Source organism: Myxine glutinosa, chromosome 3, assembly GCF_964187855.1.
Source record: "Myxine glutinosa chromosome 3, kmMyxGlut1.1, whole genome shotgun sequence".
Classification (NCBI taxonomy): Eukaryota; Metazoa; Chordata; class Myxini; order Myxiniformes; family Myxinidae; genus Myxine; species Myxine glutinosa.
Genome location: NC_136263.1, coordinates 176743070 through 176759294, shown reverse-complemented (window position 1 = coordinate 176759294; position 16225 = coordinate 176743070). Strand labels below are relative to the sequence as shown.

Sequence of the window (16225 nt, the reverse complement as noted above, 5' to 3'; positions counted from 1 at the left end):
CTCATCTGTCCACAGGACATTCTCCCCAGAAGGATTTTGGCTTGTTCAGGTGTGTTTTGGAAAAGTCCAGTCGGGTTTTATGATGTCTCTATGTCTCTCTCTCAGCAGTGGGGTCGTCCTGGGTCTCCTACCATAGAATTAACTTTCATTGAGTTGGTGATGGATGGTGCAAGTTGAAACTGTCATAACTTTTGTCTGAAGGTCAACTTGAATCTGTTTGGCAATTGATCAAGGTGCTTTCTCCACCATTCGAACAATCCATCACTGCAATATTTGATCAAGCTTTCTCTTGTGGCCACGTCCAGGGAGGTTGGCTACAGTGCCATGGGCCTTAAACTTACTGATAACATTGCGTACGGTGGACACTGGAACAACAAGGTCTCTGGAGATGGAATTGTCACCTTGAGATTGTCCATGCTTGGCTACAATCTTGTGTCTGACCTCTGCAGACAATTCTCTGGTTTTCTTCGGGAGATCTGTGGGAGGGGGAGGGAGAGGGCTTGGGGGAGGCGGCGTGGGAAGGGGGGTGGGGGGGGGGGGTGGGAGAAGTATAAAACATAAGGACACTGCAAGGACTTCCAGTAAAGAAGTTGGTATTTCTAAAAAGTGGATCTGGGGTGAATTAGCGGGGTTAGAAAAGATCAAGTTTTTGGATGGGGGAAGATAAGAGATGGTGGTGAACAGCTGTTTTAAAGACCTTGATGGAAGAGTGGGATTGACAAGAGTGAGGGAGTTTGTTCCAGAGGCGGGAGAAAAGAGGACTGAAGGAGTGAAGGTGAGCAGAGAGTCTTGATTTTGGCAGTTTAACCATAAGAGGGTTGCTGGCAAATCTTGTGTGACCGGTAGGAATATTTGGGGGACAGAGCCCAGAGAGAGCTTGGGGGGAAGGCTGGATAGGATTTGGTAGAAGACGAAAAGACCACCTACCTGCCTGCGGTGAGTAAGTGAAAGGCCCTCGGAGTTAGCTTCATCGCGGGAGATTCCAATGATTCTGAAAGCTTTGGTTTCAACAGCTTTCATAATCATTGGAATTGTATATTGCAGTCACCTGGAACTCACCACAGGTGAGTTCAATCCCAAAGTAAAGTAAAGTTCAAAATGAGTGATTACTTTTTACTTGATTACTTTTTCCCAGTAACTGCAGTTCTAAGTTACTGGGAAAAAGGTACGAAGTTTTGTTCAACAAAGGACTGCCTTAGGAAGGTAAGCAAAGAGGAGTTGAAAAACTGGGCACTATATATACAGACTTGGCATTTAATATGGAATATTTTTTTTTTCTTGACTTGGGTTTACTTTCTTAACTCAGTATATCAATCTGGTGAGTGTCTTTTACACTTTGGTGATTTATTTGTTAAAAGAACCATGTCACTGATTGTCTGTCGCAGCAAGAAGTCAACAACAGGATTATATCACAGGTGGCGTGGCAAAATGTACGGACAGGTGCATTTGATGATTGGCTTCACATTCGGGTATACAAGGGTTGTTGCGTTCTGTATTAGTGGAAAACCACTGCTGCACGTCTCCAAAAGTTATTGCCGCTTCCTCTGGAGATGGTCCGTCAACTCGACAATGCTGTTTGTCATGGAGTGGTGGCTTTACGAAATTACGGCATGAAACAGCGTGCTATTGCTCGGCAGTATGGCATCACTCATGGTCAGGTGTCAAAGATCCTGAAACGAAATGCTCAGAGGGGTGTCCCTACTCCAATACCGAGGCCAGGACGTCCCCGCAGAACCACAAGGAGGGATGATCTCCAGCTGCATGGGTTAGTCCGCAATGGCCGTACCAAGTCAGCTAATCAGCTTAGGGCTGAGTGGCAGCAACTGACAAATGTGCCTGTATCCAGAAGGCTAGTCAACCAACGACTGGTTCAAGCAGGCTATCGTGCCAGGCGTCCCCTGAGAAAGCCACGCCTGACCAGACAACACCGCCAGCGCCGATTGCAGTGGGCCAGAGAGCACCGTCAATGGCAGCCAGGACACTGGAATCACGTGATCTTCAGTGAGGAGTCTAGATTTCTGGTCTATCGTCAAGGTGGCCGCATCCGAGTGCGCAGACAAGTGCATGAAGCCTACAACAAAGATTGTATCGTGCCAAGAGTCCAAGCTGGAGGTGGTGGGGTGACCGTTGGGCTGCTTTTCATGCAGGGGGCAAAACTGACCTGGTTGTTCTGAATGGAAACCTGAACCAGTTCAAGTACAGGGCCATTCTGGAAGAAACATTGCTTCCATTTGCTCGTGCAGCCTTTCGAGGAAACGTTGTCTTCCAAGATGACAATGCACGGCCTCATCGTGCTCGCATGATCCAACACTTTCTTGCTGACTGTGGTGTAGAGCATATGGAGTGGCCTGCCATGTCCCCGGATATGAATCCGATGGAGAACTTGTGGGCAGAATTAATGCGTCAAATCGACCACTTGGACTAGCAGCCCACCTCTGTGCATGAATTGCAGCAGGCTATTGTCACTGCATGGCAAGCGATTCCTGTCCAAACCTTGGCAAATCTCGTGAACAGCATGCCTCAACGTGTACGTGCTCTCCTGAATGCTCGTGGGGGTTACACGAAGTACTGAACTGTAATTTTACTGTCCGTAATCCCAGTCATAATTTAACTTTTGTTTTTGTTAAAAAAAATTTTGGCTAATGTGCAAAATAAAGAGAAACTTCTGGAAAACGCACAGAAGTTTAACACAGTACTGTCCGTGAATTGAGTTCGATATCAGTTTACATCACTTTCAAGGATCAATTTATTTGTTTCGAAATGTCAAATGTGTTTTTTGTTTCTTTTAAAGGTCACATTAACAAAATCTAGAATAATTTCAACATAATCCCAATGAACTTTTGGTTCCAAGACATCTTGAAAAGTTAGTTCACCCCCACAAAAAAAATATTCCATATTAAATGCCAAGTCTGTATATATATATCGAATGGTACACAAACTTTAAAATCCTCGAAAACTACAACATACAATACAATTGTAGTAGTGTAGCTTGTGGATGTCAGCAAGCTAAAGATTAGAAATCTCCTATCTATCCGCTGAGTGCACCCTCACAAAAACCTTCACTTACAAGTATCACGATCAAATCGCCACTGACATTACAAACCTAAACCCGACCTATGCCAACCTTCCCTGAGGCAGCATTTCAAATTGTCACAGAACTCTCAGGGACAATGGTGGGCAGTGTGCATCTTTCCACACGACTGCCATGGGAAATTGCTGCAGTTCTAAGTTACTGGGAAAAAGGTACGAAGTTTTGTTCAACAAAGGCCTGCCTAAGGAAGGTAAGCAAAGAGGAGTTGAAAAACTGGGCACTATTGGTTCTCCTTTGAAACATGCACACAGGTTGCAAAAACACATCCCAAATTCCTTCCTTTCTGGCCCAGTTCTCATCAGGCAAAAATGCGGAACCATAGTCAGGAAAATGCAGACACAGCTGTCAAACTCGGCATAAGAAAATAGTCTGAATGTTTGTTTCAAAAAAATAGGTAAAGTGGGGAAAACAAAAAATTGGAATGTCCCCTAAAAAAAACAATTGGAATGTTCGCTCCTTGTGTGAAGCAAAACTGGAGTCTGTGTTTAGATTGAGATAGATTAACTAACTACTACACAATAATCATCGAATTATTTCATTATTATACATTCTCAAGAACGTGCCATTAGAATTACAAGCCATAAGTCAAATATTCAGAAAAAAAAACTTTGCAAAACAGCAAGGAAACCCTCCTTCCCCCCCATCCCTCCCACCCCTGCAGACACCCTAAGACCTAAGACCCTAAGAAGATTCTAATTCTGCCAACAAACGTTAGTACAACACAACAACAACAACATGCATTTTAAAGGCCATTTTCCCTGCTGGAGCCTTCTGTTAGCCTGTTAGTCTGTTAGCCAAACGTTAGTACATCACGGGTTATTGATAAATTAATGAAGGTTGTGGTCAGGTTTCATCGAAATCTTGTGTGTAGTTTCGCAGAATAGCACATACCTATTTTGGTGTGTCAAAACCGCCCCCCTCTTTGTCCCCCTAATGAGCGCAGATTTTGATGTGGTCAATACACCTTCGTTTGGCATCAGATATGAAGCATGTGGCCAAGTTTCAACAAAATTGTGTTTGGTTAAAGTGATAATGACAGAAGTGTTTACAGACTCACTCACTGGCTGACTTACCTGCGGACACTGCTCGATTGCATAAGCTCACCCGGACTAAAGTCAAGTTGAGCCAAAAATGGGACGTGTATATTTCACATTTAAACAAAATAATTAAGTAAATAAATAGTGTATATCAATTCAAGATGGTATGTCGGTAATGGTGATGTTACAACAACAACAACAACAACATGCATTTTAAAGGCCATTTTCCCTTGTAGAGTGGGGGTTAGCCTTGCGGTCCCCATGACAATCTTCTCCATTTTGCCCTATTTTCTGCATCTCCCCTTGTTAACCCCCTTGCCCGCATTTCTTCTTCCACCATCTTTAGCCAAGTCTTTCTCGGTCTTCCCCGTCCTCTACTTCCTTCTGCATTCATTTCCATCACTCTTCTCAACCAGTCACTTTCATCCTTCCTCAACACATGACCAAACCATCTCAACCTGTTCCTCTTCACAGCATCAATCACAGGCTCTATTCCCATCATCTTTCGCAATTCATCATTTGTCTTCCTCTCTCTCAACGAGACTCCGCACATCCGTTGAACCATTCGCATTTTTTTTTTTTTTTTTTTTTTGTATACAAGATCGAGGCTCGTGAAAGAGCCACCCTTTCCAACCTTCGTTGCTGCTCGACGTTCATTACCCATGTCTCGCTCCCATAAATCATAACACTTCTCACACATGCAGCATACACCTTTCCCTTCAGCTTCAACGACACTCCCCTCATCATCAGCACGCCAATCAGTTCCCGAAACTTCTTCCATGCACATCTCAGTCGAGCAACCGTTGCCGAGTCTGATCCACCTTCTCCATTCAGCATGTCTCCGAGGTAGCAAAATGTTTTCACACCTTCCAGCTTCACGCCATCTCCAAGATCCAACTCAAGTGTTAAAGTGTTGTTAAAGGTGATGTTAAAGTGTGTATAAATAAATAAATAACTTGCAGTTGTGTGTTGTGAAGATGGCAAAGTGTATGTAAACAAGCATTCTGAGTATTGCGATGCAATACATGTCCCCTACAGGCAATCTGTCGTCCGGAAAACACTGATAGGGGACTAATAAGCCCGCAAGGTCGCTCCGTGGAGCAGCCTGCACTTATTGCACTGTGTGGATCGTTCTGAGGTAACTCGGCTAAAAATTATCCGATATGCACCAAATAAAGTTCATGAATGGTTGCACAGACCCCTACTTTTCACTAAAAGGGGAAAAAGAATGTAAATCAGAGTTAAAATAAGCCCGCAAGGTCGCTCCGTGGAGCAGCCTGCACGTATTGCACTATGTGTGAATTATATAATTACCAACTCACGGTCTGAGGTAACTCGGCTAAACATTATCCAATTTGCACCAAATAAAGTTTACGAATGGTTGCACAGACCCCTACTTCTCACTAAAAGTGGAAACAGAATGTAAATTACAGTTAAAACAAGGAATATTAACAGCTTTGACTTACCGCACTCCAAATTATAGTCCGGAAAACTGTTGGGAAAATTACCAAAGTTCAAAGTGCCATAACTTTATCAAAAATGATTGAAACGTCGTGAAGTTCGAACTTGATCTGTAGCTTATCATGAGGAAACCATGTACCAAGTTTGAAATCATTAGCATTAAGAGTTTAGCAAAAAAGTCCGGAAAACTGTTCTTTGCGTGACGGACTGACAGACTGACAAACTGACAGACGGAGGGACGGCGTGCAAACCTGTAGTCCCCTCCGGTGTACAAATAGTTCAAAGTTTTGTGTTGGTGGTGAAGATGGTAAAGTGCATATAAATAAATACTGGTTCCCAAAAGCACATACCAGCCTTTCCTCTTCTCACCTGCAAAAAAAAAAAAAAATTCCCAAAATTCCAAATTGGTTCCGGTCCCAAAATCATTTGAAGTGCTGCATGTCATGTGAAGTGCTGCATGAAAGACATTTATTGTCATTTTTGAGTAAAGAATATAGACGGACGCACACATGGATGGACGTATGGGCAGGATCAAAATATAACTTTCCAGCAATGCTGACGCCCGTTTGGAGGTCAAAAACAATTTTTGGGGGGAAATCAAGGTCGGAATTATGAGATCGAAAGGTCAAAGGTCAACTCCAGGTCAAACTTCTAAAATCAATTTTCATCTGAAAAATCGTCACTTTTCATCCAATTGACATGAAAGTTGAACAGAAATTTATAGTGCCTCATTGAATTGGCACACAAAATTTGTTAAGGCCAAAAGGTCAAAGGTCAACTCAAGGTCAAACTTCCAAAATCATCAATTTTCATCTGAAAAAGCATCAATTTTCATCTAACTGACTTGAAAATTTAACAGCATTTGCATAGTGCCTCACTGAATTGGAAAACCAACTATTTTTAAGGCCAACGGTCAAAGGTCAACTCAAGGTGAAGCTTCCAAAATCAGCGATTTTCATCTGAAAAATCTTCACTTTTCATCCTATTGACCTGAGCTTTGATCAAGATCGTCAATTTTAATCTTGATGAAATGGACAATTTGCTGGATTGATGGAAACCTTTTTTGGGGGGGGGGGGGGGGAGGGGGAAGGGGTGGGTTTTGCAAGTATCGTGCTCTGCATGATGTATTCTTGTTTAGTTGTTTATCTGCCCGTTTTCATGTCCGTCTATGTTTTGCCCGGGATTCTCCATTTTTGTCGCCATGTGGCTTCTTATAATACACTGTTATTCTGTAAGAACACGTTTGGTGTGGTGACCGGTTATTGCAGATTTAGCACCATTTTGACATGGCTTTTATGGCAAATCCAAAGACGAGATTAAATTGTTAATGTTCTCTAAAAAGAGACGGATGGAATTAACAAATACCTCATTAAAACTACCATGGGAGTAACTCACATAATCGTGGTCATGATACGTTAGCATTGCACCATGTGGACACAATGGGTTAAGAAATGAATGAGCATATAGGAATAGCACCTCAATTCTCTATAATTGCACCATGCTTATCTGATGACGAAAATACGGAAACCTCCACATGGGTCATTACAAAAATATGGCGGAAGGAGTTTCACCCATGCAGATGGTAAACGACAGACAAATAACTATTTGGTATTCGAACCTGTTTCCAGCATGGAGATGGATGGGAGGGGGTGAGGGGTGGGGAGCAGGGTACAGTTGGAATCGGGGTTAACAGGCCAACTCGGCATTAATTAAATTAATGATCAAAACTACAAAATACTTTCATTTATATGTTCAAACACAACAATAACATACGTGACTGTCTTGTATAAAGAAAGTCCACGTAAGGGAGTTGGTTTTTTAATGCTCTCTGTTGTACTGATGGAGTTTGAACAGAATTGAAGGCACTTATGAAGCTACCACATACCTCAGGTGTAGATCTTCAGAAAACTTGAGACAAGCTTGCGTGAACTCCTTCACTTGGGCAAAGATACTTGGCACAAACTGCGAAAAGGGAATTTTCTTCGGGAATGACTCCTGAAATGGGGGGAGGGAGAGCACAGACACGTGACGTGATTGTTGTGCAGTTTTACTATCTGCTCCTCCAAGCACCTTTTGTTACATTTGTAAGTAAAATTGAGATCAATATTATTCTTATTTCATTGATATACAATTGGAACAAAAATAAAATCATTGCACTTGTGTCATTTCAATTTTTCTTTTTTGAAAGGCCATTTATCAGGGGGAATTGTAGCCTGGTGTTGGCCTAGCGGTTAGGGTGCTGGCTTGGGATCCCAGGATCCTGGGTTAAAATCCTGGTCGATCGCTGAATTAACACCAGGGTGGTTGACTCAGCCTTTCATCCTTTTGAGGTCGGCAAATTGAGTACCAGTACACTGGTAATTAATTCCCTGTGTGTTGTAAGAGGCGACGGACAGGGTTAGTGGCAGGAAGGGCATCCGGCCATAAAACATTGCTTCAAAAAGGGGACCACGGTGCCTGAAAAAGGCCAACCCCTGCTCTGTGGGGGAAAATGGCCTCTAAAGGTGGTTCATTTATCAGGGGGAATTGAAACAAAATTAAACAAACAGAAATGCTAAACGCAAGCAAAGGTGTTTGGTTGCATCACAATGATCTTGCAATTCCTGCCATAATCACGATTCTTCAAAAACTATTAATAAATATACCAAAGTATACATTATTTGGAGATGCAGATTAAAGCACAGCATCGCAGAGAGTTGGGATTTTGTCGAAGTGGAGGTATTGTTCGAGGATGATACAAAGTATTGAGAACCTGGCGAAGAAGAAAAAAAATGACAGTATGGTGGTGAAAATGCCAATTAGGATCAAAGTAATCCCGGTTTCAAAAGTGTAAGCTCTGTTTAGGTTTAATCAGCACTCCCAAAACAAGCTGATGAACCCAAAACAAACAGGCAGACAAGCATGCCCCGACCACAGAAAGCAAATTATGCTCTGTGAACACGAGTACAGACTGGTAAAGCTATCAAATCACCATAAACAAGCAGATCACATAATCCACAAAGTCAGCTAGTTTTCCGTAACACACACACACATCCCACAGTTCTTAAATTCATTAAAAACCAAGTATCGGAACAAAATATGCTTTGTCACCTCCGCGGAAAAATAAAAGCCGAGGATCACGAATACGCACCAATTATTACGCGAAGACTTTTTGCTTTATCTTCTAGAGAAGACGTCAAATGAGAGCAATATCAGAACAGAGGTTGCAGAAACCCACATTCAACCCCCCCCCACCCCCCCCCTGTCCTCCCAAAAAAGAATGCAGCCAAAGAGAAAGAGTGCATTCTCTAATTGAGACTGCATTACGACGATATTATGGTAAACAACCGTTGAAAAGGCCACACAACTAGATGGTATTGAGTATTCGTTTGAGCTGGCCCCGTGACCCCCGTGACCTACGGATCTCCGGAGGTCCGGCAGGATTAGGCCAATGGGAGCCATAGTAAAACACCAAAACGGCGTTGGTTACAGGGAACCAGCAGGCAGAACAGTGCAAACAAACGCATTCTTGGCATGGTGCTGAATGACAGAACCTTCCAGGAGGTTCACTTTCTGGCCCGGAACATCTGCCAACTAGAATAGCATTATTGAAGGCTCCCATTGTGGATAACAGCATTAAGGTCTTCATTATTCTCATTATATAATGAGGAAGATAGAAGTAATTGTCAAATGCAAGATAAAACCACTTTAAAAGAATGTGCGTTCCATAATAAGGAGCATCAACACAGGAGGAGGCCTTAAAGGGCCATCAAAACCTGCACAATGGATGCCAACCTATGGTTATTTGTACATGTTCTATCCTCTTCAAAAGTTGAGCATCAAGTAAGGAAGCAGCAAATACCATTTTTGAAGTCCGAGTATGGCTTAGGTGGGGTTAGAACCGCCGACCTCACAGACTCAGAGCAGACACTTTACCATAACACCACCGAGTGAAGTTGAAGTTGTTGCATTTTTTGCAACAATAAATTGTGAGCTGTACTCCAAGGCCTCAAATAATCCACTACATAAATTTTTGCAGGTGTATGAGTTCTGGGTTGGCTAAAACTACTGAGCTCTACTCTTGCATTGGAAGTCAACGTTTGCAGGTTAAAATCCTGGACCCTGATGAGAAGGCAATAGCAAACACTCGGTGAATAAGGTGTTCCAAAAAGACCTGGACAACTTTCGCTATTTTATTTAGTACCACGAATGATACAACGACAGCCTTTGTTTTAAATGATGCAGAAACTCAAAGTTTTCTTTACTTTCAGGTCCAATGGTTTAATGTAAAAGAAAATGGCGACTCCACAGGAGAAAGCTCAGTGTGTCGAATGGTTCAACAAGACGAGATCCGATTCCTGGAAGTTGTCAGAAAAAGAAAAAGTACCGGTCGACCAACCACAAGTGCATCAGACGTTGAAATACATTACTGGACTGTACATGACTTGACATGTTGCTTTTTGTAATTATGTTTTATGCAGAGAAAAACAATATTGTTTCTGTTCAGATTCTTCTTATTATTATTCTTCCGCCCTGATTTTGGAGGTCCGAAACCTTTAAAAGTAATGTTCTCTGCAACCGTTTGTCCGATTGACACGAAATTTTCACCAAAGGAGCGGCTAGACCTGGATAATCTTTTACTGCTAATTATGCCGTCATCCGTCACGTGGTTTGGCCACCATATTGTTTTTCCTGAAAACCACCAAAAACTCTTTTTCTCTGAAACGGCTGAACAGATCGAGGGGAAACTTTACAGGCATGATCGCATACCCATAAAGTATAAACGAACAAAACGTTCCACGACCATGACGCCATTGGTCACATGGTTTGGGAGATATGTTTTTTGAAGAATAAACTTTTAAAAAGCCATTCCTCCAGAACGGCTGAACATATCGAGTGGACACTTCATTCATAGGGGATACCATGGTGTCTTTGAATAATTCCTAGGTCACATGGTTTGGCAGCCATATTGGATCGAACGAAAATCTTTAAAAAATTATATATATTCACCTGCTTCATCAATCAATGTAGAAACTGCAAAGTAATGTATTAGACGTCAAACGGAATACGTGTTTAAAATTTCAAACTGATTGGTCATACGATTTGGCAGCCACATGTTGTTTTTGTGCAAGAAGAACCACTACATTGGTATCTTCTCCAGCTATTTGACTTTTCAGTACATCTATTAATTATGTGCTGTTTGATGTCAGTGGCATCCTCTCAATTAATTATGTACTATCGGAATGTACCTTTCAACCCTTTGGACTGCTAGGACCCATTAGACCTTTTTTGTCAGTATCGAGGCTCATGTAAGAGCGAACACATTGAACATGAAAACATGCACAGACACATTAAACATGCAATTAAGGGAGCGGAGAGACAATAGGGGGAGAGAGAGCGAAGCACACAAGCACAACAACAGAAGAGAACAGGGACGTCGGTAGATCTGTGGAAGGGGAAGGGCTGAGGAGGAGGGAGGGTTACACGGTAAAAAGCAAATTAACACTTCTGGGAATTTCAGGAAAGAAGTTGGAGATTGAAAGAGGCGGATTTGGGGTGTTTTAACGAGGGTAGAAAAGATCAAGGTTTTGGATGGGGGAAGACAAGAGATGGTGTTGAAAAGCTGTTTTAAAGACCTGGGGGGAGGAGAGGGATTGAAGAGAGTGTGGGAGTTTATTCCAGAGGCGGGAGAAAAGAGGAATGAAGGAGTGAAGGTGAGCAGAGAGTCTTGATTTTGGCAGTTTCACCAGAAGAGGGTTGCTGGCAGATCTTGTGCGTCCTGCAGGAATATTTGGGGGACAGAGCACAGACAGAGCTGGGGGAGCTAGGCCGGAGAGGAGTCAGTAGAAGACAGAGAAACCATCAACCTGCCTGCGGTGAGAGAGAGAAAGGCCCCATGAATTGGCTTCATCGCGGGAGATTCCAATGATTATGAATGCTTTGCTTTCAACCGTGTGTAGCTGTACTAGGTGTGAGGCAGGAGCAGCAGCCCAGAGGGGAGAGCAGTATTCCATTGAGTTGAGGATGAAAGCTTTGTATGTGGTGAGGAGCTCAGAAGTGCCCAGAAAGGACTTCGCAGGACAGAGGATGCCCAGTCGGTGACTGGCTTTGGAGGCCAGCTTGGAAATGTGGTTTTCCCAGGAAAGAACATGGCAGATAGTGAGACCCAAAAGCTTGAGTGACAGAACTTCTTCAAGAGGATTGTTGAGAAAGTAGATTGGAGGGTTGTCCAGACGGTCTTTTCGGAGAGACAAAGTGAAAGTGTGAGATTTGTCAGGCTTGAAAGACATGTTCCACTTGTTTGACCAGTTTGTGATATCGTCCAGGTCTGCAGAGAGTGAAGAGGTTGCTCCCTGCCGATCTGAGGGTTGAGATATGGAGCGGCAGAGAGTGGAGTCATCAGCAAAGAGATATAGAGGATTTTCCAGAGTCGGAGAGAGCATTAATGAAGACCAGAAAACGCACAGGGCCCAGAACACTCCCTTGAGGAACTCCAGCCTAAACAGGAAGGGGGAGAAGAGAGAATTCCATTCAGGGCCACACGTTGACTGCGACCAGGATGGAAGTCTGCAAGCCATGCGTGGAGGTTTCCATGGATACCATACGAGAAGAGTTTGGTGTGCAGAGCTGGGTGCCAGACCGTATCGAAGGCACGTGATATGTCAAGGGAGACAGCTCTGATTTCCTATTTGGCATTGAGGACCTCCATCCATTGTTGAGACAGCAGAAGCAGCATGTCCCGAGCAGCATGACCTGGTCTGAATCCAAATTGATGATCAGAGATCAAGCCATTGGAGAAGAGGAAGGATTTGATGTCAGAAGCAATGATGGATTCCATGACCTTGCTGATTATTGGGAGCAGGCTGATTGGTCTGGAGTTGCAAGGATCTGTTTTTGCACCTTTTTTGTGTAAAGCGGTAATGTTGCTGATTTCCAAGCAGATGGCAGATGACCTTGAGCAAAAGAGAGGGTGAAGAGAATTGAGAGAGGGTGTGAAAAAGTGGCAGAACAGGGTTTTAGGACTCGTGGGCTGATGCCATCTGGTCCAGGTGCAGAATCAGAGTCAAAGTTGACAAAAATTTCTCCACCTTTTCAGGAGAGAAGTACACAAAGTCCAGGAGCAGCTGGGTTTGACTGGGTAAAGTGGGTACAGAGAGAGATGGGTTTGGGACAAAAGATTTTGAGGCAAACACAGAGTTGAGGCATTCGGCTTTGTCACGTGTGGCGTCAGCTGTGCAGCCATGCAGCCATTTGAGGTAAGGGAGGGCATGGAGGGGGAACAAACACCAGAAACAGATTTGACCAGATGCCACCAGGATTTGGAGGAGGGAGACAGGTTTGAGAGTTCAGTCTTGAGAGTAGAGAGATAGTGCTTCCTGGCTCTCCTGAGGGTAGTCACACACTTGTTCTGAGCTTTGTGAAAGGAACTGAGATTGCCTTCAGTTGGATTAACCTTCCAAGAGCCAAAGGCAAGTTGTTTCAGGGCAACTGCCTCACGACAAGATTCAGTGTACCATGGACGGGAGGAAGGGTATGACAACTGAAGACGAGATGGGATAAATCTGTGCATGAGAGAGAGAGCAGTTTACTTTGGAAGAATTCCCAGGAAGAGTTGAAGTCAGAGGCAGTAGAGATGGGAGACCAGTCCAGATTATTGATGGCTGCTTGAAGACTATGCCAGTTGGCCTGAGTGAAATGCCAGACTCATCGACGCTGAGGAGGCTCTCTGAGAATGGCCAGAGAGATGTCCACTTTTACAAGCAAATTATCAGAAGAACCGATTGGAGCAGAAGAAGAACAGCAGACATTTGCAGGGAGACACATGAAAGCCCGATTGGAGTTTGCAAAAAAGCACCTAAAGGACTCTCAGACTGTGAGAAACAAGATTCTGTGGGCTTTCACGTCTCTTTCACTGAGGAGAGGCTTCCGTCTGGCCACTCTGCCATAAAGCCCAGATCGGTGGAGTGTTGCAGTGATGGTTGTCCTTCTGGAAGTTTCTCCCATCTCCACACAGGATCTCTGGAGCTCAGCCAGAGTGACCATCGGGTTCTTGGTCACCTCTCTTACCAAGGCCCTTGTCCCCCGATTGCTCAGTTTGGCCGGGTGGCCAGCTCTAGGAAGAGTCCTGGTTGTTCCAAACTTCTTCCATTTAAGAATTATGGAGGCCACTGTGCTCTTGGGAACCTTCAATGCAGCAGAAATTTTTTTGTAGGCTTCCCCAGATCTGTGCCTCGACACAACCCTGTCTCTGAGCTCTGCAGGCAGTTCCTTCGACCTCATGGCTTGGTTTTTGCTCTGATATGCATTGTCAGCTGTGAGACCTCATATAGACAGGTGTGTGCCTTTCCAAATCATGTCCAATCAATTGAATTTACCACAGGTGGACTCCAATCAAGGTGTAGAAACATCTCAAAGATGATCAAGAGAAATGGGAGGCCCCTGAGTTAAATTTCAAGTGTCATAGCAAAGGGTATGAATACTTATGTCAATGTGATATTTCAGTTTTTTCTTTTTAATAAATTTGCAAAACTTTCTAAAATGCTGTTTTCTCTTTGTCATTCTGGGGTATTGAGTGTAGATTGATGAGGGAAAAAATGAATTTAAACGATTTCAGCATAAGGCTGCAACATAACAAAATGTGAAAAAGTGAAGGGGTCTGAATACTTTCTGAATGCACTGTATATATATCAGACGAGTTTGCCGAAGCCATTCCAAATACTTTTGGATAAATGTTGCAGTGCACTGTGTGAATAAATTGAGAAGAAATAGCTATGAAACTGAAAATCAGATGCAACATGAGGCAATTACTTGCAGCAGGTTCTATCTCCTTTAAATACAATAGAGTGGACTGCTTCCACCACCTAGTGTTAATGTGTGTAACAACATTAATTTCCCTCCATCCCCACCCCCATCCCTTTTGGAAAGACAAAGTAATGGAATGTACATTTTTAAAAGTCAAATCAACACCTGTAAGAAAATCTTTGAGAGCAAAAGAAGTTTTGTTTTTTAACCAACACTGCAGCATAAGCCGGACGTTTTGTTTCTTGTAATATGGTTACGTTTTCTATGCTAGCTACAATGGAATGACTGCATCAACTACATTTGGAGTTCCATTGATCCAGACAATTTAATTTAATCAAACTATACAATGTTTAATGTGTCATAACTCATGTTTTATTTTGTCAACCTGTAAAAGAAAAAAAAGCTATAAACAGACAAACATGTAACATAAAAAAAATTATAAACAGACAAATTAAAAAAATCACTCATAGAGTGACACTTGGCAAAACAGAACAAAGTAGAATGGCACTCAATAGAGTAGAATAGAATCCTTTCGAGCTAAAAATAATTGGTCGTTGAATTCAGTGACCTGATATGCAAATCGTCTTCAAATTTTAAGTTAATCGGATGAAAATTGACAATTTTAGAAATTCGGTCTGTGTTAACCTTTTGACCTATTAATCAGGTTCATTATGTTAACAAATATAATTTCGTTCAAAATTTTGGGAGATCAGCAAACCTGTACATTTTTGGAATCATCAGAGCATGGAGAATCCGAAAATCAATGTAGGCATTTGCACAGACACCTGAATGGCCGCCATTTTGGATTTTCACAATGGCCGCCATAAAATACATATTGTAACGGATTTGAGAATCCTGTAATTTTTGTAAATACCACCCTTTGTAAATGTCATGATCTGTGTAAATACCTCCATAATTGTAAAGGTCAAAGGTCGTCCCCTTTAGTTAATTCATCGCATACACCTAGCCAATCTTAGAACCTCTAAATAGTTATTCGCTTATTATGTGTTCCAGTTTAAGGCCCTGTTGCCCAGTAATTGGCACTCCATTTCACCGAATCAAATAAGGATAGCTCCCCTTCAATAATTACATTTCCCAGCCAAACTCTCCCTCTCTGGGTAAAGCAGCTTGACAAGCGTGGGGTGCGTGCCCTCTCAACTGGCCTGGGTTTGGAAGCGGCGTTCGCTGCTATGGTGAATATGTGCTCCGTGCTCTGTTTGGACAGGAAGGGCGGGGTCGCCAAAAAGAGACAAGCCCAGGGCGCGCCACGAGGGGCGGGGCTGTTCAGCCCCATGCCCAAATAAGGATACAAGCCCAGGGCGCGCCACGAGGGGCGGGGCTGTTCAGCCCCATGCCCAAAGAAGGATACAAGCCCAGGGCGTGCCACGAGGGGCGGGGCTGTTCAGCCCCATGCCCAAATAATGATACAAGCCCGTGGCTCGCCACGAGGGGCGCGCTATTCGGCTCCATGCCCAAATAAGGATACAAGACCACGGCATTGCCATACAAGGCCACAAATTAGAGCACAGGGGGGGGGGGGGGGTGGGGGAGGGGGCGGTACCTAAAACGGGCGAGTCACACCCCCACTTGAGAGAAACCAGAGGAGATACCAGGGGACACGAGAGAGAATGTGCTGCTGAACTGGTATGAGGAAAGGCCATACGAGAAGAGAACGTGCTGCTGAACCGGTATGAGGAAAGGACATACGAGAGGAGAACGTGCTGCTGAACGGGTACGAGAGCTGGGTGCGTGTTGAAGGAGCTGGGTTCGAGGCTGGAGAGGAAAATCCCAGCACTACCGACAGAGAGAAAGAGAGAAAGAGAGAAAGAGAGAAAGAGAGAAAGAGAGAGAGAGA

The 16225-nt window shown here is 43.5% G+C and overlaps 1 protein-coding gene across 3 annotated transcripts in view; it reads right to left on the bottom strand.

The window, feature by feature from the left end:
• The window catches only part of LOC137423036 (exocyst complex component 6B), a 392907-nt gene that overhangs the window by 179153 nt on the left and 197529 nt on the right, over window positions 1–16225 (bottom strand). For all 3 annotated transcript variants that reach the window (XM_068109815.2, XM_068109816.2, XM_068109814.2), the window contains exon 15: window positions 7475–7584. In XM_068109815.2, the coding sequence (XP_067965916.2) occupies window positions 7475–7584 (110 nt within the window). The remainder of the gene's footprint in view (window positions 1–7474; window positions 7585–16225) is intronic.